Below are 23,827 nucleotides of genomic sequence, written 5' to 3'. Positions count from 1 at the left end.
GAAGCCCAACGTCCAACGCGGCTTCCGATTGAGTGCAGTAAGCTCCTGCAGCCAATTGGAAGCCGCGCCTTGGTTTTCGAACAGTTTCCGGAGTCGAACGGACTCCCAGAACGGATTAAGTTCGAGAACCAAGGTACCACTGTAATCTGTTGTGAGCGAGTTAACTGAAAGAAGGTGCTGCCTTGTCAACAGGACTTAACTTCAAGTCCTGGAATGTGCACTTTAGTATTGTGGACTATCAGGTAAGAAGTTAGCCTCCAACACGCCTTGTCTTACCAGGGAGGTGTCAAAGTTCAAGGTGCGCCATTCTTCTCAGATTGACACACAGCAGTTGTGTTGACAGCTGTAAGAGATTCCTTCCTCTCCTGCCCCAGACTGTCCATGTCTGCTAGTTGTGAAGTTGGCTATGTATTTCCTGCGGTAAGCAGAGGTGATATGCATCTGAATACCACTTGCTGCAACATACATTTAGGGAGGCTGCTGTTGCGCTCCTGTCCTGCTGCCTTATACAGTGGTACCTCGGGTTAAGTACTTAATTCGTTCTGTAGGTCCGTTCTTAACCTGAAACTGTTCTTAACCTGAAGCACCACTTTAGCTAATGGGGCCTCCTGCTGCCGCCACGCCGCCGGAGCAGGATTTCTGTTCTCATCCTGAAGCAAAGTTCTTAACCTGAGGTACTATTTCTGGGTTAGCAGAATCTGTAACCTGAAGCATCTGTAACCTGAAGTGTATGTAACCTGAGGTACCACTGTACTGAGCTGCCTTATACTTAATTTGTTCTGGAGGTCCATTCTTAACTAGCAACAGCCTTCCAGCATTCCAGACTAGCTTCTCTCCCAGCCCCACCTGGAGATGCTCAGGAATGAACCTGGAATCTTCTGCATGCAAGGGAGATGCTACTTGCACTGGGCTGCAGCCCCTCCTAAAAAGCCCAGTCAAAGGCGACTCTGGGGGTGCAGCGCTCATCTTGCTTTCAGGCTGAGGGAGCCGGCATTTGTCCACAGACAGCCTTCTGGGTCATGTGGCCAGCAGGACTAAACCACTTCTGGTGCAACGGAACACCTTGACAGAAACCAGAGCGCATGGAAACACCATTTACCTTCCTGCAGCAGTGATACCTATTTATCTACTTGCACTGGCATGCTTTCGAACTGCTAGGTTGGCAGGAGCTGGGAGAGAGCAACGGGAGCTCACCCCATCATGGGGATTCGAACCGCCAACCTTCTGATCTGCAAGCCCAAGAGGTTCAGTGGTTTAGACCACAGAGCCAACCGCATCCCTCCTAACGTCTGGCTGGCTGCAGAATGCAAGACCAGAAAGGATGTTGGTATGATCTAGCAGAGTTCGTATGTTCCTTAAAGTACAATTACAGTTAGCATATTGGCCACATCTGGTGTGTGCACTTCTTAAAAAAAATATTTATTTACAGGATCCTTTCTCTGGCCCAGGGAGAGGACTCTGCCCATTTATCTGCAAGCAGATACACTGCTTTTCCTCTTAGGATTGCTCTAGCCCTTACACCCAAAGCCCAGATTTGTGGCAAGCTACATACTGTAGTGGTTCGATTCCCCGCGACAGGGTGAACTCCCGTTGCTCGGTCCCTGCTCCTGCCAACCTAGCAGTTTGAAAGCACGTCAAAGTGCAATTAGATAAATAGGTATCACTCCGGCGGGAAGGTAAATGGTGGTTCCGTGCACTGCTCTGGTTTGCCAGAAGCGGCTTAGTCATGCTGGTCATATGACCCGGAAGCTGTATGCCGGCTCCCTCGGCCAGTAAAGCGAGATGAGTGCCGCAACCCCAGAGTCGGCCACGACTGGACCTAACGGTCAGGGGTCCCTTTACCCTTTCCCTTTTTTACTGTAGATGCCGCTGATGTTTCCTTGTGTTAGAGCCAAGATCTGATCTGTCTTGGGTGGGGGGGAAGGCAACCCTTTCAATTGTGTGGCTCCCCTTTGCATCTGCCAGCATGCCTCACGTAAAGGTAAAGGGTAAAGGGACCCCTGACCGTTAGGTCCACTTGTGGCCAACTCTGGGGTTGTGGCGCTCATCTCGCTTTATTGGCCGAGGCAGCCAGTGTACAGCTTCCGGATCATGTGGCCAGCATGACTAAGCCGCTTCTGGCGAACCAGAGCAGCGCACGTAAATGCCGTTTACCTTCCCGCCAGAGTGGTACCTATTAATCTACTTGCACTTTTGTGCTTTCAAACTGCTAGGTTGGCAGGAGCAGGCACCGAGCAATGGGAGCTCACCCCGTGGCGGGGATTCGAACCGCCGACCTTCTGATTGGCAAGTCCTAGGTTCTGCGGTTTAACCCACAGCGCCACCCGCGTCCCCATGCCTCATGTAGGGAAGGGTTATTTCCCTCCCGCCGTTCCCTCTCTTTTGCTGAGCCAGCAGGCATGCATACCCCTCCCATATTGGGTCGGGGAATGTTGATCATTAACAGTCTGCAACAGGATAGGGCATATTTGCTCATCCGCAGCTTCGCTGTCTAGCCTTTCCCAACAGCTGGTGTGGAACAACTGCAACCAGCTTCTTTTAAGTGGCTTGGAATGCTCAGCTTTGCACAGCAGGGAGAGATTGCCCTCAAGCCTGATCCAGTTATGCCGGAACAGTTTTTTTTTTTGGGGGGGGGAGCAAGCCAAGCGTATATCCCTATATGTTATGCCTTGCATGGAGGTAGATGCTTCAGCTTCAGAAAAGTGCCTTCCACTGTATACACAGGCACTGGAGAACTGGAGCCAATCCTCTCTCCCTTATATTCTACTTTCTGGGTAGGAAGCTAAGCCCCTGCAATGTGGCCCTCCAGGCCTCCTATCTGGCCCTTCCCAGCTGCACCCCACTCTCCGCAGGCATTGTTAGAAACTCAGATATATAAGCTAGGCACCAAATGGCTCCTTAAACCAGGGTCAGTGTTGCCAAAACGGAATGCCTAGTTGCCATTTCTGGGCCAGATGGTTCGAAAGTCATATTTTTCAATGTGACTTTTTGGTTCCTGAAATTCATTCTGATTGTGCAGATGAAATATAATGGGTAGAAAATTCTGCAGGATGTGTTGCTGATGTGTGTGAAGACAGTCAAGGGAAGTTTTTAATGACTGATGTTTTAATGTATTTTAAATCTTTTGTTGGAAGCCGCCCATCGTGGCTGGGGAAACCCAGCCAGATGGGTGGGGTATAAATTATTTATTTATTTATTTTTAAGATCTCCGGGGACATACCTCCAGATGGTGGAGACATTAGGCCAGGGGTCAGCAGACTTTTTCAGCGGGCAGCTGGTCCACTGTCCCTCAGACCTTGTGGGGGCGGGGCGGACTATATTTTGAAAAAAATATGAACGAATTCCTATGCCCCACAAATAACCCAGAGATTCATTTTAAATAAGATCACACATTCTACTCATGTAAAAACACCAGGCAAGCCCCACAAATAACCCAGAGATACATTTTAAATAAATACATTTATGTATTTTAAATAAAAGGACACATTCTACTCATGTAAAAACACACTGATTCCTGGACTGTCCAAGGGACGAATTTAGAAGGCGATTGGGCTGGATCTGGCCCCCAGGCCTTAGTTTGCCTACCCATGCATTAGGCAGCATTCTGCCCCCCCAGGGCATTTTCACTTGGTTGCAAGTGGCCAAAAACCAGGTGCAAAACGCGCCTGGTGAATTTCAAACTTTGCACCCTGCTTGAGTGATTTTGCCTGGCTGGAATGAGTCCTTGAGCTGTGACCAGAGGGATGCATGAGCGTGTCTAGAAACCAGCCTCGTACAAAAGGTATTATTTATGTTTTTTTCTGATGACTGTTGCCTCCTTCCACTGCTGACATGTGGTACCCAGAAGGTTGCCCAGAATGGAACTTGGCCCATGGGCTGCAAGAGTTTCTCCACCCCTTGAGACAAGGTGAAGCAGCTTGGATGAAGAGCAGTGCAAGACAACCGTGGCTCCAATCCTCATGCAGTGAAGGGAGTTCCAGACCAGTCCAGCATCACTACATAAACATCAGGGGGGATTGTGCCAGACAATTTCCTGCATGTCTCATGTTAATTGGAACAGACCCTCCAGAGTGGCTGGGGAAACCCAGCCAAATGGGTGGGGTATAAATAAATTATTCTTATTCTTATTCTTATTATCCAGGTGTCCCTCTTTTCCAGGGACAGTCCCAAATATCCAGGGATAGTCCCAGATTTACAGAAGCCATCCCGGTTTCTAATTTGATCCCGGAATGTCCCACTTTTCCTTAGGACATCCCTATTTTCATCAGAGAAATGAGTTATCCAACTCCATAGCCATCTGAAGGCAGCCCTGTATAGGGAAGTTTTAAAATGTTTAGTTATGTTTTTATATATGTTGTAAGCTGCCCAGAGTGGCTGGGGCAGCCCAGTCAAATGGGTGGGGTAAAATGAGTAAAATAATAATAATAATAATAATAATAATAATAATAATAATTTATTATTTATACCCCGCCCATCTGGCTGGGTTTCCCCAGCCACTCTGGGCGGCTTCCAACTGAATATTCAAAACAATACAGCATTAGACATTAAAAACTTCCCTAAAGAGGGCTGCCTTCAGTTGTCTTTTAAAAGTAAAATAGTTGTTTATTGCCTTGACATCTGCTGGGAGGGCGTTCCACAGGGCAGGCGCCACTACTGAGAAGGCCCTCTGCCTGGTTCCCTGTAGCCTTACTTCTCGCAATGAGGGAACCGCCAGAAGGCCCTTAGCACTGGACCTCAGCGTCCGGGCAGAACGATGGACACTGAGTGACTAGTGGGGTGCCACAGGGTTCTGTCTTGGGCCCGGTCTTATTCAACATCTTTATCAACAACTTGGATGATGGACTCAAGGGCATCCTGATAAAATTTGCAGATGACACCAAACTGGGAGGGGTGGCTAACACCCCAGAGGACAGGATCACACTTCAAAACGACCTTGACAGATTAGAGAACTGGGCAAAAACAAACAAGATGAATTTTAACAGGGAGAAATGTAAAGTATTGCACTTGGGCAAAAAAAATGAGAGGCACAAATACAAGATGGGTGACACCTGGCTTGAGAGCAGTACATGTGAAAAGGATCTAGGAGTCTTGGTTGACCACAAACTTGACATGAGCCAACAGTATGACACGGCAGCTAAAAAAGCCAATGCAATTCTGGGCTGCATCAATAGGAGTATAGCATCTAGATCAAGGGAAGTAATAGTGCCACTGTATTCTGCTCTGGTCAGACCTCACCTGGAGCACTGTGTTCAGTTCTGGGCTCCACAGTTCAAGAAGGACACTGACAAACGGGAACGTGTCCAGAGGAGGGCAACCAAAATGGTCAAAGGCCTGGAAACGATGCCTTATGAGGAACGGCTAAGGGAGCTGGGCATGTTTAGCCTGGAGAAGAGGAGGTTAAGGGGTGATATGATAGCCATGTTCAAATATATAAAAGGATGTCACATAGAGGAGGGAGAAAGGTTGTTTTCTGCTGCTCCAGAGAAGCGGACACGGAGCAATGGATCCAAACTACAAGAAAGAAGATTCCACCTAAACATTAGGAAGAACTTCCTGACAGTAAGAGCTGTTCGACAGTGGAATTTGCTGCCAAGGAGTGTGGTGGAGTCTCCTTCTTTGGAGGTCTTTAAGCAGAGGCTTGACAACCATATGTCAGGAGTGCTCTGATGGTGTTTCCTGCTTGGCAGGGGGTTGGACTCGATGGCCCTTGTGGTCTCTTCCAACTCTATGATTCTATGATGGGGGTGGAGACGCTCCTTCAGGTATATAGGACCGGTATACAGGTATAATAATAATATTAATAATAAAGACATAGGACGTCCCTATTTTCATCGGAGAAATGTTGGAGTGTATGTTGGAAGTATGGGGAGAGCCTTGGCTCTGTAGCAGACCAACTTTTGTAAAGATCCCTCTCCCCGGTGAGGTGCGTTGTGTCGTGTCCTGGCTTGGATACGTTTACAGTAGCAGCTTTTGTTGACTGCTCACTCCCCGTGCTGAAATTCTTACTGCTTGCTGTCCAATTCATGAAGCGCCAGCTGCTGGCCCCGCTCCACCGAATGTTTTCTGGTGATATAGGGCAGTCGGCACAGTTGCTTCCCTCCCTGGAGTGCTTTGCGTTTACTCTCCCTCTGCAAATAGACCCTGCGCAGCTGCCCAGGATCTTGCATGCAACACAGCCCCTCCTGTGGAGCTGCTCAGAGGGTTTGTGGGGCCCAGAGCAAACCCAAATCAGGTCCCATGCTTCTGGTCTGGGGTGTTGGGGACGGGACTTGTGTACACTTTTGTGCCTGCACCTGATTTCACTTACTGCATTTTCAGAAAAACATAAAGTTTCTTGGGGACTTTTTATGAGCACAAGAAGGCAGCAATGCTTGAGCTCATTTCTTTTTCCTAAGCTGGGTTTCCTGAACTGGGTCTTTGTGCTTTGAGGCTTGAGAGTTCTCTTCAAGCACAGGAAAATAAATTGCGCTGTTCAGCATTAGTCTTCCGATTTTGGTGCAACTAGCATGAAGGGCTGAAGGCTTTTAAAAAAGTGTCTTTGACTGAACGTGCTTTGAAACCTCCCTTCGAACCGGTTCCCTTTCTTTGCTAATTGTAGATCTGAAGAGCCGCTGGAAGACTTTGTGGAGGTGGGCTTGCAGGCATGCCCCACCCCCCACTTTTACTCACTGTGCATTCAGGTGAATGTTCGAGCACTTGCGATGTTCCTGCTCACAGGGAAAAGAAATCACGATTCTGCACATTGCTGGTGCAAGCAATCTCACACACGATGAGTTCATTTGCACAGATAATGCATGAACCTGCTTGCAAGTGGGTGAGGCGCTAAAATTTACTTTCTTTTTAAAAAAAGAATCTTTCCCCACACGAAAACAAAGATCACTACAGCCAATCACATACAAACAACTACACCTTAGGCCAACTCCAACCTCTCTCACCACCAAAGAAACACAAATGTACAGCAGAGAACCTGCACGAGCAACTCTGACACCAAACCCTACATACATTAAGCAAAATAGAGCTTAAGCGTTTAATGTTTAATAGATTATTGTATTTTAGTGTTTTGTTGGAAGCCGCCCAGAGTGGCTGGGGAAACCCAGCCAGATGGGCAGGGTATAAATAATAAATTATTATTATTATTATTATTATTATTATTATTATTATTGCCACCTGATCCCACCCGCACCCATCTTCCCCCCTCCACCCCTTCACCCCCAATGTCTCAACAAATGAAACTGATTTGTAAAAATGTTACATGGAAAAAATACGAGAGACATTACACATACTTCTGTAAAACAAGAAAATCTTTAATAATAATAATAAAAAAGAATCTTGCCATTCAAATACTCGAGGCATATGACATGGAGAACCTTTCTTCCCTAGAAGAGAATCGTTGTCTTGGCCGCTGTGAGGATGGAGCTTCTTGGGTGGGTGTGGGGGTGTGTGTGTGTGTGTGTGTGTGTGTGCTGTCGAGATCATGAGGTCTAGCCCCTTGGCTCCTCGCTTAGCAGAATGATGTTTAAATAATCTAAATGAATGAAGTGACGACCTCCCCCCCACTTTTTGTTTCTTCATTAAAGCTTGGACGCGTCTTCACAGGATGGGTGCAGCGAACTTTCCAGAGCACCCACGCAGCTGCAGCCTCCCAGACGACCTGTGCTGTTGCTGATGAAAATAACAAGGCCCCTGACCCTGTTCCCGAGGATTGCCCTGTTTGCTCATACAACGAATGGGACCCGCTGGAGGAAGTCATTGTGGGGAGAGCCGAAAATGCCTGCGTTCCTCCTTTCTCTGTGGAGGTCAAGGTAAACCATGTGCCGTCTGCGTCGCAAGACTTTATGCATGCTCTTTGCAGCTTCCCACTTCGGCAAACGCTGGAGAGGTTTTGCAATAACAGGCTTTTACAATGTCTGTTTTGCTACGAGTACCGAAGACTTCTAAGAGCATTTGCGGGATTCTTTCTGTCTGGGGTGCCTGCCTGCTATCCCCAATCAATTTGTAAATAAAAGTTATTGCAAGAAAAAAAAATGGCTTGCTTCCAGTTTTGTAGCTCTTACAAGGAGGGAATTGCAAGCTCAGACAGACACTTTGAATTGGGCCCAGAAACTAATTGGCAGCCGGTTTAGTCAGTGTAATACTGACTGTAAAACTATTTTGCCCCGGTGAGCAGCTTGGCTGCCAAATTCTGCACCAGCTGAAGTTTCTGAACAGTCTTCAAAGGCAGCCCTATGTATAACACGTTGCGGTAATCTAACCTAGAGGTTACCAGAGCATAAACAACAGCAGTTAGGCTATCCCTTTGCAGATACAGTAGTGGTGCAGCTGGGCCACCAGCCAAAGCTAATAGAAGGTACTCAGCGCCACTGAGGTCACCTGAGCCTCAAACGATAGCAAAAGAATACCCTCAAGCTGTGAACCAGCTCCTTCAGAGGGAGTGTAATGCCATCAAGAGCTGGCAATCTCCCAGCCATCCAGTCTGGGGAACTGCCACTCGCAGGGCCTCCGTCTTATCTGGATTGAGCTTGAGTTTGTTGGCTCTCATTTCCATTTCCGAGGCAAGACACCCGTCCAGCACCTCCACTGCCATGCCTGCAGATGTAAAGGAGAAATAGAGATTTGTGTCATCAGCATATTGTTGGCAACATACTCTAAACCTCCGGATAACCCTGTAAGTAAAGGGTGGCCAAGTTCTGTACAGTGGTACCTCAGGTTACATACGCTTCAGGTTACAGACTCCGCTAACCCAGAAATAGTACCTCGGGTTAAGAACTTTACTTCAGGATGAGAACAGAAATCGCGCAGTGGCAGCGGGAGGCCCCATTAGCTAAAGTGGTGCTTCAGGTTAAGAACAGTTTCAGGTTAAGAACGGACCTCCGGAACAAATTAACTACTTAACCCGAGGTACCACTGTGTTCTTGTAGTGGAGCCAGGGGTGGGGTGGGCTACCTACTCTATGCAGCAGTTGTAAAAGTGTGGGGCTGAAACTTTATTTCACCCCACAAAATCTCTCCTAAGTGCTCAGTGTCTGTAGTAGTCAGTAGCCTGAAGTAGTAAGAGCAGCCTTCATCAAGCTGGTTTCCTTCAGATATTTCGGAGTGCAATTTCCATTAGCTGACACACGGAGGAAACATGGAAAACTGCTCTTGAGTCAAACCAGGGACGGGCAGTGAAAACTTTGTCAGGAATTTTTTTTAAAAAAGACACCCTTGGGGCTATCAGATCCGGCACTCGGGCTGCTGGTTGACAAGCCCATATTAATTTTATTATATCCTGCTTCTGCACTTACTTTCACAGTTTATTTAGAGAGCAAACCCTAAACACGCCTGCTAAGGAGGAAGGATTACTGAGCACAATGAGAATTACTTTAGAGTCAACATTCATTCAGCTGCGCTGTCAGCCCAGCATTCGTTTTCCAGATCTTGTTTGACATTTGCATGCTGCCAGATTAATCTGGCTGCAAAGAACACTATTGCCTGCAGGTAGAGAAGTAAATACACTGATAACATTTGAGTGGCTTGACAGTTGTGTCGGCACATGGAAGCGATGCGGTTTAGCAAGTGAAGCAAGAAACTGCTAAGAGACGGAGCTGCTTCACAGGTCAATTTTCGGAGGGATTGCATAGGGTTGCCATATAAAGGTAAAGGTAAAGGGACCCCTGACCATTAGGTCCAGTCGTGGCCGACTCTGGGGTTGCAGCGCTCATCTCGCTTTATTGGCCGACATACAGCTTCCGGGTCATGTGGCCAGCATGACTAAGCCACTTCTGGCGAACCAGAGCAGCGCATGGAAACGCCGTTTACCTTCCCGCCGGAGCGGTACCTATTTATCTACTTGCACTTTGACGTGCTTTTGAACTGCTAGGTTGGCAGGAGCAGGGACTGAGCAACGGGAGCTCACCCCGTCGCGGGGATTTGAACCGCCGACCTTCTGATCGGCAAGTCCTAGGCTCTGTGGTTTAACCCACAGCGCCACCCGCGTCCCGTCTGGCAACCCTAGGGTGGCAGAATTTAAAATGGAAACAGATGCCCCTAAATATTTTCTTGGATCCATGGATCCAAGAAGTGCAATAGCATTTCCTGTTCAAAATGAAGTTTTAGCATGCACCTCTTTTAGGAAACTCAATAGAAGGAAAGTCCTCCGTGGGGGTGGGATTAGCATGGCTGTATGTGTTTTAGCGGGACTCAGGTGGCGCTGTGGGTAAAACCTCAGCACCTAGGACTTGCCGATCGCATGGTCGGCAGTTCGAATCCCCGCGGCGGGGTGCGCTCCTGTTGTTTGGTCCCAGCGCCTGCCAACCTAGCAGTTCGAAAGCACCTCCAGGTGCAAGTAGATAAATAGGGACCGCTTACCAGCGGGAAGGTAAATGGCGTTCCGTGTGCTGCGCTGGCTCGCCAGATGCAGTTTGTCACGCTGGCCACGTGACCCGGAAGTGTCTGCGGACAGCGCTGGCTGTCCTATAGAGTGAGATGAGCGCACAACCTTAGAGTCTGGCAAGACTGGCCCGAACGGGCAGGGGTACCTTTACCTTTACCTTATGTGTTTTAGCAGAGGAAAATGCTCTCTTTAGCAAGGCTGATTTTATAGGCTGTTAATAGAAGATCAGTTCTTAGCATTGCTTGTCAAATATGAACAAATGCCCATGAAAGAGACACTAATATGCATTTTAATTGCATGTAGCTAATTGAGGGTTTAAATCTGTTGTGAACATGATGAAAACAAACAGAGCATGCATTTGAAAGTAGCCTTAGTAATAATCACCATCATAACCATAGCATTTCTTTAGGAACTTGAGGACATTCAAAATGTTTCACATAATGTTACGGCAAGCAGTATTTGTAGTATGATCAGTATTAATACAGTGGTACCTCGGGTTAAGTACTTAATTCGTTCCGGAGGTCCGTTCTTAACCTGAAACTGTTCTTAACCTGAAGCACCACTTTAGCTAATGGGGCCTCCTGCTGCCGCCGCGCCGCCGGAGCCCTATTTCTGTTCTTATCCTGAAGCAAAGTTCTTAACCTGAAGCACTATTTCTGGGTTAGTGGAGTCTGTAACCTGAAGCGTCTGTAACCTGTTTGAAAACACCGTTTCCTGATACAGTGGTACCTCGGGTTACATACGCTTCAGGTTACACACTCTGCTAACCCAGAAATAGTGCTTCAGGTTAAGAACTTTTCTTCAGGATGAGAACAGAAATCGTGCTCTGGCGGCGCGGCGGCAGCAGGAGGCCCCATTAGCTAAAGTGGTGCTTCAGGTTAAGAACATTTTCAGGTTAAGAACAGACCTCCGGAACGAATTAAGTACTTAACCCGAGGTACCATTGTAATCTTGTACTTGTGTGTCTTCTGATAAGAGTCTCCAGGCCCCTGGAATGACACCAGGGGAAGTTTGCGACAGTTTCCCAACAGAGTTGAGAGGGTAGCAAACCACTTTTATATATTTTATTTTTAAAAGGGTGTTTTTTTATTATTTTAAAGAAGTGCATTTATCACAGCCTGCAACAAGCGGCTACGAGTTGCTGAGCTGGCAGTCTCTGAAGGTCGTGCTTATGTTACAGGTTTCATTCCAGGCCATTTCTGAGTCTCCAGGACTGAGTCCTGCTGGCAGAAAATCTCGGGCTGTGTACTGTACATTTGGCCGCCGCTGCAGCAATTCATCTTCTAGCTGTCTAAAGGCCTTCTTAACATTTCCCTACTGAAACTTAAATACAGTCACAGATGTGCACTGTTGGCTGAGCTCACTGCTCTGCTGACCTCTTTTTTTAGCAGCCAGTGGGGGGGGGGCAGGGGGCAGTATTTATTTATTTATTTTTTAAAAGCCACATTCACTTATTCATTGACTTGTTCAAAGCCTTAATACGTGGCATTCACATATAATGAATTGCATATGTTCAAAGCTTTGCTTGCATTCTGTGGAAGGCGGCTGGCTGCAACACTCATTCCACTACTAGCTTATGGGTTTTTTTCTGCATGTACATAAGAGGAAGGTGGCAAATGTATTGTAGAGTGGTACCTCGGGTTACATACGCTTCAGGTTACATACGCTTCAGGTTACAGATACCACTAACCCAGAAATAGTACCTCGGGTTAAGAACTTTGCTTCAGGATGAGAACAGCAATTGTGCTCCGGCGGCGCAGTGACAGCAGGAGGCCCCATTAGCTAAAGTGGTGCTTCAGTTTAAGAACAGTTTCAGGTTAAGAATGGACCTCTGGAACGAATTAAGTTCTTAACCACAGGTACCACTGTACTGAGGGACGCGGGTGGCACTGTGGGTTAAACCACAGAGTCTAGGACTTGCCAATCAGAAGGTTGGAGGTTCGAATCTCCGCAACGGGGTGAGCTCCTGTTGCTCAGTCCCTGCTCCTGCCAACCTAGCAGTTCGAAAGCACGTCAAAGTGCAAGTAGATAAATAGTACTAAATTTATAAATAGTACATAAATCAGTACTAAGGTGGTTTCTGACTTGAGGCTCACTGTCTAAAAAGTCATGACACGTGAGGAAAATTGAACTGGAGGGAGGAGGAAGAAAGCAGGCTCAAAAAAGAAGGTTCGGGTCAGGTACCCCCTTTCCTAAGGCAGCTGACTTAATGGCAGTCACTGCACCCAATTCCTACAAGTCTTAACTAGGGATGTTGAACAATTTTGATGGAAACAGGAGTAGAAATTGCCAATGTAATAATGTTCCTTGTGTTTTTATATTTTGCTAGAAGAAGCCCAGAGTGGCTGGGGCAACCCATGGGCGGCATATAAATAATAGAGGGAGGAAAGGTGGACGCGAGGTTGCCCAGTTAACTTTGTGCTGCATGGGAATTTGAACTCAGGTCTTTCTAGTCTAAGTCCAGGACTCTATGGAAAACTCTCCGGCAATCCCTCTTAGTCTTCTCAGTGGAATTTCTGCTGCTTGCAGTTTCAGTGGTGCCATGTGATTCAGGTGCCATGTGAATAGCAATAATTTTAATTTATTACCCTCACATGGCTTGGTTATGACAATTTAAAATACTTTATTTATTTATTTATTTATTTATTTATTTACCGCCCTATACCCAGAGGTCTCAGGGCGGTTCACAGAATAAAATCCAAATATAAAACCACAAAATACATAAAAACAACAACCCAATAACCCCCACTCCAAAAAAGCACATTTCCAAAGGGCATAGGATCCTCACAACATTCAAAGTAAGACAATTAACAAACCTAGACAAGAGCCAATCATTGGAAAGACCATGATCTCAGAAATGTTTGCAGCAATATTTATTGGCAACCAAATTATCCATGTGCCTTTCTGATACAAAGACAAAAAAAGCTTTGAAATAAGAGTGGGAAGGGGAAAAATTAGCTGTGGTTGTTGAGCAGATGTAATACTATTCAAAAATAGTTTTAAAAACTTAGAATTACAGAAAATGCAATCACCTGAATATACAAGTCCTATGAGATTGACATACTGTTGTTTAACTGTTAGTAGATGAATACAGAGTGATTCTTTGCAATGTTAATATGATGCTGGTTCATGTCTGCTTTTTCTTTATTGATTACCAGGCGAATACCTACGAGAAGTACTGGGGGTTCTATCAGAAGTATGGAGGCCAGAGTTTCCCCCAGGATCATGTGAAGAAAGCAATTGCTGAAATCGAAGAGATGTGCAATATTCTGAAAATGGAAGGAGTGATTGTGAGAAGACCAGAGCCACTTGACTGGTCGACCAAATATAAAACGCCTGACTTTGAGTCCACTGGTAATTGCTCAGTGCAGAATCGATTTAGAGCATGCCCACATCTAAGCCGTACATGTAAAGCACCTGGGAATCCTGGGAAATGTAGTTTAAGGGTGCCGGGAATTGTAGCTCTGTGATGGGTAAGCTGCAGGATTCTTTGGAGGAAGCCATGATTGCGAAAAGTGGTAAAAACATGCTTAAAATGTACATTGTGGATGTGAACCACGTCTCCGTCTCCTCATTATTTTATAATGTATTGTTTATTCGTTATTGATGAGATTTGTTTCCTCTTTTTTAAAAAAACAAAAAAACTTTAAAGTCCTTGTGACAATTCATAAAAGACAACAGTAGCCTACCGTTAAGCAACTTAGTGTATTGCTATCTATAGTTTCACAGGGGATGCATGTTGTTTACAGTAAAACAGTACAGTCCCTTCTGTTAATCTAGATCAGGGGTTGGCAAGGCTTACTGAAATATACTCGGAGTCGAGAGTGGATTTGATGCTCTTTATTCAGCTCATAGTGGTGAGGAGGAATGGAAGTTCCCCCAGAATGTCTGCTTTATATACATTATTTACACAATGGACCCCACATGATTGGCTAATTCCGGGATTCTCCTGTAGGCCAATCAGGTTGCGGATTCACTTCCACCTGGAGCTGGATTGGGTGGCTCCTGTGGACCAATCAGACTGCTGCATTCTGGATCCTATTGTTCTAGGACCAATCAGGCTGCTGCATTCTGAATCCTATTTTTCTAGGACCAATCAGACGGCTGCATTTTGGATCCTATTCAACTCAGTACATAACACTTACCTTGCCTGGGCCGTTCACTGCCATGGAGACCCCTCCGTGGACCCGATTGTGGGCGTGTGTGAGTGTGCGTGTCCACAATTTTCAGCATCTGTGTCTGCGCAGATGCGATTTCTGGCGCTACTCGGCGAGTCCCCACACCGCACTGCGCCAGTTTAACGCAGCACGCGGGGACTCGCTGAGCGGGTGGCTCGGTTGGGGGGCAGCTCATGGGCCGGTAAAATGACCCCTGTGGGCCACTTGTGGCCCATGGGCCTTAGGCTGTCGGCCCCTGATCTAGATCTTGCTAGGCCTACATAGACATCACTGTTATGCTGTTGTGATGTGCTTTAGGCACACGGTGGAGCAGCCATGATGGATTAAAATGGATGACACGCTAAAATGTTTGTCTGCCCCATACAAACTACTTGAAATTGAGTGCAGTGTTTTGCTGCTTTTTGATAAAGGCTTGGCATTCTGGTTAAGAGTGGCAGAAACACAGCCATGTCCCCAAAAGAAGGTTGGGTCCTAACACGTTTTGGCAAACCGACGCTGGGAATCGAGTTGATTTGTTTCGGTTACCTTCAGTAGCCTGTGGTTTGTTTGTTTTTTCGCTTGATGTGTGGAAACTTCACTCCCTCTTCCACTGGGTTGCTACTGAGCAAAATCGAACCTTGACTGGGATCCGGTGTGCAGGATTTGTGCCGCTGTTGATTGGATCCCCATATCAAACACTTTGTTCTTTTGGTAGGGATGTACGCAGCTATGCCAAGAGACATTCTGCTGGTCATTGGGAATGAGATCATTGAAGCGCCGATGGCTTGGCGCGCTCGTTTCTTTGAATACAGAGCGTATCGGCCCATCATCAAAGAGTACTTCCGCCGCGGATCAAAATGGACCACAGCACCAAAGCCCACCATGGCTGATGAACTTTATGACCAGGTATTATTATCCGTTTGGCTTTCAAGCAAGCAACTATGGTGGCAGCAGCAAGGATACCTTCCTGGTGATATTGGAGTACAACTCCCATCATCCTTGACCATTGATTGGCCATGTTGGTGTTGGAAAAATGCCCTGGGAAGGCTGCCAGTGTGGTGTAGTGGTTAAGAGCGGTAGTCTCGTAATCTGGGGAACCGGGTTCGCATCTCCGCTCCTCCACATGCAGCTGCTGGGTGACCTTGGGCCAGTCACACTTCTCTGAAGTCTCTCAGCCTCACTCACCTCACAGAGTGTTTGTTGTGGGGGAGGAAGGGAAAGGAGAATGTTAGCCGCTTTGAGACTCCTTCGGGTAGTGATAAAGCGGGATATCAAATCCAAACTCTTCTTCTTCTTCTTCTGCAAACTTCCCCAAGTCTCCGGAGCATTCCCCTGTGGCTCTCTCTGGCTATAAATCTTCTTCAGTCAAGAGCAGCCGGTAATAAGCAACTCTTCTCTCCTGAAAAGAGCACGCCAGTCTTCTGGCATATCATAGCTGAAGAAAGACTCACTCGTAGTTCTAAAACTACTTTATTTACAGTCTTATATACAGAGGGAGGCGGGTGGCACTGTGGGTTAAACCACAGAGCCTAGGACTTGCCAATCAGAAGGTTGGCGGTTTGAATCCCTGCGACGGGGTGAGCTCCCGTTGCTCGGTCCCAGCTCCTGCCCACCTAGCAGTTCGAAAGCACCCCTAAGTACAAGTAGATAAATAGGTACCGCTTTATAGCGGGAAGGTAAATGGAGTTTCCGTGTGCAGCACTGGTGCTGGCTCACCAGAGCAGCTTAGTCATGCTTACCACGTGACGCGGAAGTGTCTTCGGACGGCGCCAGCTCCCAGCCTCTTGAGCGAGATGAGCGTGCAACCCTAGAGTCGGTCACGACTGGCCCGTACGGGCAGTGGTACCTTTACCTTTACTTTTATACAGAGGGAGGCGGGTGGCACTGTGAGTTAAACCACAGAGCCTAGGACTTGCTGATCAGAAGGTCGGCGGTTCGAATCCCTGCGATGGACCTGAGCTCCCATTGCTCGGTCCCTGCTCCTGCCAACCTAGCAGTTCAAAAGCACGTCAAAGTGCAAGTAGATAAATAGGTACCCTTCTGGCGGGAAGGTAAATGGCGTTTCCGTGCGCTGCTCTGGTTCGCCAGAAGTGGCTTAGTCATGCTGGCCATATGACCCGGAAACTGTACGCCGGCTCCCTTGGCCAATAAAGCGAGATGAGCGCCTCAACCCCAGAGACTGGACCTAACGGTCAGGGGTCCCTTTGCCTTTTATATACAGAGACTCCATCAGTACATCTGTGCTCTCTAAACACCAGTACAGTGGTACCTCGGGTTAAGTACTTAATTCGTTTCGGAGTTCCTTTCTTAACCTGAAACTGTTCTTAACCTGAATCACCACTTTAGCTAATGGGGCCTCCTGCTGCTGCTGCGCCACCGGAGAACGATTTCTGTTCTTATCCTGAAGCAAAGTTCTTAACCCGAGGTACTATTACTGGGTTAGCAGAGTCTGTAACCTGAAGCGTCTGTAACCTGAAGCATACGTAACCCGAGGTACCACTATACAGAACTGCAACACACACAGAAGTGAAACCAACTTCCAATAGTACTCAGAAGGAAGAGACAACACAGACTTCCTTTCTCACGCTCACTCAGACACTCACGTGATGTATACGATAATAATAATAATAATAATAATAATAATAATAATAATAATAAATTATTTGTACCCCGCCCATCTGGCTGGGTTTCCCCAGCCACTCTCGGCGGCTTCCACAAAGACCAAAAATACACTAAGATGTCACACATTAAAAACTTCCCTGAACAGGGCTGCCTTAAGATGTCTTCTGAATGTCAGGTAGTTGTTTATCTCTTTGACATCTGATGGGAGGGCGTTCCACAGGGCGGGCGCCACTACCGAGAAGGCCCTCTGCCTGGTTCCCTATAGCTTTGCTTCTCACAATGAGGAAACCACCAGAAGGCCCAAATCATAGTACAAATCATACTACAAATCATAGTACCACTCGCTGGAGAAGCTCGGATAGATAAAAATCCTAACAGTTGGCAGGGGCTGATGGGAGCTCAATGCCAACAATAATATCTGCAGGACCATCCGTGTTCCTCGCCCCAGAACTCAGGGTTTGGCCACAGCATGTCTGCATTGGCAACCCTCCCTGCTAGAACTATCAGCCCTGGAAAAGCTTAGGCCAGGCTTCCTCAACCTCGGCCATCCAGATGTTTTGAGACTACAATTCCCATCATCCCTGACCACTGGTCCTGCTAGCTAGGGATCATGGGAGTTGTAGGCCCAAAACATCTGGAGGGCCGAGGTTGAGGAAGCCTGGTTTAGGCAGATCAGAGGTTTAGAAATGGCGCCGTGTGATTGCCCTGAGTAGCGGGAACAGTCCTAGCTAAGGCCTGTGTGTGTTTTGTCTTTCTGAAACCAGGATTACCCCATTCGCACTGTGGAAGACAGGCACAAGCTGGCTGCACAGGGCAAGTTTGTCACAACTGAATTTGAGCCGTGCTTTGACGCTGCAGATTTCATACGAGCCGGAAGAGACATATTTGTGCAAAGAAGTCAGGTGAGCAGATCGGTTCCTTTTTTTGCAGTATAATTTTTTATTAATTTTTTCAAACATCTGCACCATAATCTTCTTATCAAATAGTTACATTGTTTCATAAATTGACTTCCCACTCTCATTTCTGCAGTCTTTTTACTCAGACCGTCTCTACTGCATTATATCTTGTATCTATTACAAAAGTTTCTCTGGTGCAATTATTTTATCATTTTTTTCTTCCTCTGCTTTTAGCTAGAATCCAGACTTCAGTTTCATTTGGCTATAGTGTTTTTAAAAATAGTCCATTCTTCTATGAAAAGTTCACCATTTTGATCTCTTAATTTCACTGTCAGCTTTGCCATTTCTGCGTAGTCCAACAACAAAATTACATCCATTATTCGTTTTTTAGTTAGATTTATTTGTTGGTTAGTACCAACTTTAATGCCGACTTTGAAAAGCCTGCTGAAAACTTTTCTATTCCGCTACGCCTATGCAGACAATTAAGAATACACCCCCCCAATGCTCTATTGATGTTCAGTTTAAATATCTGCCTCTCTCTGTCCCTCCGTTGCGTCAAGTTGGCGGAGTTTTGCGCTTTGGGAATACGTTGATCGGAGTTAATGCGGCGTGCGTTTGTTAGTGGTGGAGTTTAGATGAGTGACTTATGTCATTCCCCCTTTAAAAAAGCTCAGCAACTCTGGTCAATCCTCAATGACAATGGGTAGATCAGGTAGATCACTGCCATTTTTTTAAAATACTGGGAGTAGATCGAAGTCTCTTGGGCGTTGGACGGGCCTGATACATGGCTTACTGTTGTTGCAGATATTTCTTCTGAAACAACTAAAAGTCTAAATCTTGCTCTCAGGTTACTAACTACTTGGGTATTGAGTGGATGCGGAGACACCTTGCGCCAGAATACAGAGTGCACACCATCTCTTTCAAAGACCCCAATCCCATGCACATTGATGCCACATTCAACATCATCGGACCGGGCCTCGTGCTTTCCAACCCAGACCGTCCATGCAATGAGGTAGGGGCTCTTCAGACAAACTGGGGGCAAGAATATAAGAGCAGCCCTGTAGGATCTGGCCAAAGACCCATCTATTATTGCTATTAGTATTATTATTTATTGAATTTATATACTGCCCTATACCCGGGGGTCTCAGGGTGGTTCACAGAACGAAATCAAAATAGGTAATCAAAATAAAAACAGCAACCCAATAACGCCCCTGCCCATTTTAAAAGGGCATAGGATGTCAATCAAATCAACCAAAGTCCTGGATAAAAAGGAATGTTTTTGCCTGGTGTCTAATGAAGGTGCCAGGCGAACTTCCCTGAGGAGAGCATTCCACAGATGGGGAGCCACTGTGGAGAAGGCCCTGTTCTCGTGTTGCCACCCTCTGGACCTCTTAAGGAGGAGGCACACGGAGGGTCTCAGAAGATGATCTCAGGGTCCGGGTAGGTTCGTATGGGAAGAGGCGGTCCTTGAGGTATTGCGGTCCTGAGCCGTTTAAGGCTTTATAGTTCAAAACCATCACTTTGAATTGGGACCGGACACTAATTGGTAGCCAGTGCAGTTGGACCAGGATCGGTGTAATGTGCTCAAACCATCTTGCTCTGGTGAGCAACCTGGCTGCTGAATTTTGCACCAGCTAAAGTTTCCGAACAATCTTCAGAGGCAGCCCTACGTATATTGTACGGCAGTAATCTAGTCCAGTATCCTGTTCTCACAGGGGTCAACCCATGGGAAAGCAGGACCCCCAAGCACAAGAGCGCCCCCCCTCTGCAGCTTCCAGCAACTGGTAGTCAGAAGCATCACAGCCTCTGACCATGGAGGCAGAACATAGCCTTTGTGGATAGTATCCCTTGATAGCTTTCTCCTCCATGAATTTGTCTAACCCTCTTTTGAAGCCATCCCAAGTTGGTAACCATCACTGCTTCTTGTGGAAGCAATTTCTGGTGTATTTCTAGGCCTCTTCCCTGTGGCACTAGCTGATTATGTGCAGGGAGTTTGATGCAGGAGAATATTCAAACATCCTGTTCACACACCTCCATTCTTAAAGTGGTAGAGTCCTGCCAGGAGAACGGAAGAGCCCTGTTGAATCAGACACAATGGCCAGTCTAGGCCCACAGGTGCTTTCGGGAAGCTTGCAAGCCGAGACTTTTCTGAACCCTTTGAACAAGTCGCTAGGTGTCTCGTCAGCAATTGTTAACTAAGCCAAACATTATTTAAGCCCTTGTTTTTGCAGCTGACCTTGGGCAATTGCGTTCAAAGGTTGTGGTTCCTTTTTACAGCTCTTAAATTTGTGTGGGCTCTCCCTTGGACTCTTGATCTGTTTTTGCTCCAGCTAACAAAAGGACTGTACAGTGGTACCTCGGGTTACAGACGCTTCAGGTTACATACGCTTCAGGTTACAGACTCCGCTAACCCAGAAACAGTACCTCGAGTTAAGAACTTTGCTTCAGGATGAGAACAGAAATCGCACAGTGGCGGCGCGGTGGCAGCGGGAGGCCCCATTAGCTAAAGTGGTGCTTCAGGTTAAGAACAGTTTCAGGTTAAGAACGGACCTCTGGAACTAATTGAGATCTTAACCCGAGGTACCACTGTAGTGAGGGAAGCAGGTGGCACTGTGGGTTAAACCACAGAGCCTAGGACTTGCCAACCAGAAGGTCAGCGGTTTGAATCCTTGCGATGGAGTGAGCTCCCGTTGCTCAGTCCCTGCTCCTGCCAACCAAGCAGTTCGAAAGCACATCAAAGTGCAAGTAGATAAATAGGTACCACTCCGGCGGAAAAGTAAATGGCGTTTCCATGTGCTGCGAGATGAGCGCCGCTACCCCAGAGTCGGTCACTACTGGACCTAATGGTCAGGGGTCCCTTTACCTTTACCACTGCAGTAGATTGCTTCATTTAGCAGAACTATTGCTCCGTTTGTTACCCTGCAGCTTCCTTGGGCAGAAAGATGCATGTAGCCAGTGCCAGATTTACGTATAAGCTAAACAAGCTATAGCTTAGGGCCCCACTCTCTTGAGGCCCCCCCCCCCCAAATAAAGGAAAATAAAACTGGATATACATTTCCAAAATAAAAGATAAAAAACAAATAAAATAAAACCTACATACAGCAACAGTGTTTTGTGTTGTGTAGGCTCCTATGATGTAAGTAATGGGCCCTGCCTGCTAGCCTGCTCCCTAAAATATCACTGGTTTGCTATTATTATTTCATGTTATAGCAAGTTTCTAGAGACTAGATTCTGAGTCTTTGTAAATTGTTTTTCTAAAGGAAATTCTGTTATTGCCAAATGCCAGTGTGTTTGCATTATTAAGTTTGTTATGAATAAAAAATCATTTTAATTTAGAGCTTAATAATTATTTCACTATTAATATACTTCTTAATTGTATTTCACTATCAATATACTTCTTAATTGTATTTCAGTTCAACAATTGCTTTGATAAAATACATATTTTGTTATATGCAAATGGCTTTAGATACTTATTAGGTCCATAAATTACCATGTAGCATATATTCAACACAAAAAACAGGGACTATTTGTTGTTGACAAAGGACAGCTGGACATATAAAGGGACCCATTCCCTTCAGTAGCTTAGGGCCTCATCAAACCTAAATCTGGCCCTGCATGTAGCATATGGGGAATATGTTTATCTACATGAGAGGAATGGCCTACAAAAGCTGGCATGAGTGCTAGAGGGGAAGAAATTAGTGTGTGCTCCGTTTTAAAATATCTTGTCCGGTGGGGGTGCTAGAATCATCTGACGGGCCTCTGTGGGAAGGAGAATAGTGGACAAGATGGACTTTGGGTCTGATCCAGGATAGCTCTTGATCTTCCTTTGCAGTGGGTGGCCAAAGGAGGATGTGGAGTGTTTTCTAGGGTGCTATCTGCACTATAATTTAAATTAGTACAATACCGCTTTAAACAGTCATGGCTTCTGTGGCAACCTTCCTTAGTAAAGATGGGAGTAAGATAACATGACCGGATTTTGGGGTGGTTTTAAAATTTAGACTCTCCCTGTCTAAATTTTTAGAGGTCTGCATGTCTAGGCCTGCACTGATTGCGTGTCAGTTGAGAAGTACAAAGTACAATGTCATTGCATGTGAAATATAATATATTGAAACTGGATCCCATCAGACTGCAAACATTTTAGGAATATTTGAGCAATTGGAAAATATTAGACACCAGTGTCAGCACAATACATTTAGCTCCAGACTGAGATTGCGTTCACATGGCAATCTATTCCGTTTTCATAAAATGTTTCCCTAACTGATAATTTCCACATTATTTTTCAGCTTTCACACAATTTAAAAGCCACATCTGGAGCTATTGTGCTATATAGTAGCACTCGCTTCCATATTATTTGCAAATGGATTCTTTTCTGGAAGCAAATAACATGGACTTGGCTGCTAAACTTGAACTATATTTCACTATAGTTACAGAAGAGGCTTTTATGATGTGTGAAAGCTCAGATATAATGTGGAACTTAGGGGAAAGATTGAAAATGGAATGAAGTGCCATAAAAAAAGGATGCTCGATGTCTTTCTTTGTGCAAGTAGAGAGCCCTCTTGTGGTGAAAACTAAGCAATGCAACTTCTGCAAACTATACTACATTTTCCTATAAAGACCTTGGGGCCAAACTAGATTTGATGCAGAATGCATATTTTCATTTTAGCATGCATGCATTTTAACATGCAAATGCCAAGAGTAGCAATGGCAATCATAATAAGGATTGTAGGAGGCAAGGTCACGGGTTTGATCCCTGCATGGGTGCACATTCCTGAATTGTAACGGGTTGGACTACTAGATTATCAGTGGAGTCCCTTCCAACTCTATTATTCTTAACCCTTTCCTCTCCTTCTGTGATCCCGCAAGACACACCCTCTTCTGTGGGTGCTTGTTTGCACTGGGAATAAATCCCACAATGGTTTAAAAAAATCTCTTCAAAATTGAATCTCTTCAATTTGAATCTCTATCTCTTTTAGATCGATCTCTTCAAGAACGCAGGCTGGACGGTGGTTCACCCTCCATTGCCCCTGATCCCTGATGGTATGTTTAGCTTATTCCCAATTTTGAAGACGAGTTTTGCAAAGCAGAAGTCCCAGACTTCACCCACCCAATGGGAGTGCTAAATATGATTTCCTGTTTCTATTTGCATCCAGACCACCCGCTGTGGATGTCCTCTAAATGGCTCTCTATGAATGTCCTCATGCTGGATGAAAAACGTGTGATGGTCGATGCCAACGAAACTCCAATCCACAAGCTGTTTGAAAGTCTCGGTGGGTCAAAATGTTTAGGGATGTGTATAGTTGCCAGGAGAGGTTATATTTATTAGATATTATCCTTCCTTCCTTCCTTCCTCACGCTTGTGAGTTCAGCAGAATGCATCCCTTTGCAGCTGAAAAGGGAAGCTTAGATAGGTTAGTTTTAGCCTTTTAATTTAAGTAATCCAGGATGCTTTAAGGAGGACTGGATTCTCCTGGTATTTCCTATGTTCTCCCCCCTGAAAACAATAATCACTTTAAAAAAAAAAAAAAAAGTAAAACAGTCTTGTAAAAAGTAAAAAATGACATTTACTCATTCAGTATTCCCCATTGAAGAACAGCAGAGTTAACAGCAGCTTTGTTCAGGCAGGCTTAAAATGGTAATCCAGTTACAAATACATACTTTAGTCTAGTTCAAAATGGAGTCGGTGTGGCTCAGACTCAGCATATGTTATACATTGCTGGGATGAGGCGAAAGAGCAAAGAGAATGTGCCCAGCTGGGTGAGGAGATTATATGTGGCTACACTT

General features: G+C 46.0%; 1 protein-coding gene and 1 long non-coding RNA gene across 3 annotated transcripts in view; one reads left to right on the top strand and one right to left on the bottom strand.

Moving 5' to 3' along the window:
- The window catches only part of LOC308462757, a 226,437-nt gene that overhangs the window by 128,200 nt on the left and 74,410 nt on the right, over nt 1-23,827 (bottom strand). The window lies entirely within an intron of this gene.
- GATM (glycine amidinotransferase) overlaps nt 1-23,827 on the top strand; it is a 33,161-nt gene that overhangs the window by 3,551 nt on the left and 5,783 nt on the right. For both annotated transcript variants that reach the window (XR_013979244.1, XM_080980493.1), the window contains exons 2-8: nt 7,578-7,802; nt 13,530-13,725; nt 15,244-15,434; nt 17,915-18,052; nt 18,894-19,058; nt 23,020-23,083; nt 23,197-23,313. Coding sequence is in view for 1 of the 2 variants with exons in the window: in XM_080980493.1 (XP_080836619.1) it covers nt 7,578-7,802; nt 13,530-13,725; nt 15,244-15,434; nt 17,915-18,052; nt 18,894-19,058; nt 23,020-23,083; nt 23,197-23,313 (1,096 nt within the window). In the remaining variant the exon portion in view is untranslated. The remainder of the gene's footprint in view (nt 1-7,577; nt 7,803-13,529; nt 13,726-15,243; nt 15,435-17,914; nt 18,053-18,893; nt 19,059-23,019; nt 23,084-23,196; nt 23,314-23,827) is intronic.

Source organism: Podarcis pityusensis, assembly GCF_964106645.2.
Source record: "Podarcis pityusensis genome assembly, chromosome: 14".
Lineage (NCBI taxonomy): Eukaryota > Metazoa > Chordata > Lepidosauria > Squamata > Lacertidae > Podarcis > Podarcis pityusensis.
The sequence above is the reverse complement of the archived record's forward strand: the minus strand, read 5'-3'. Positions and strand labels throughout refer to the sequence as shown.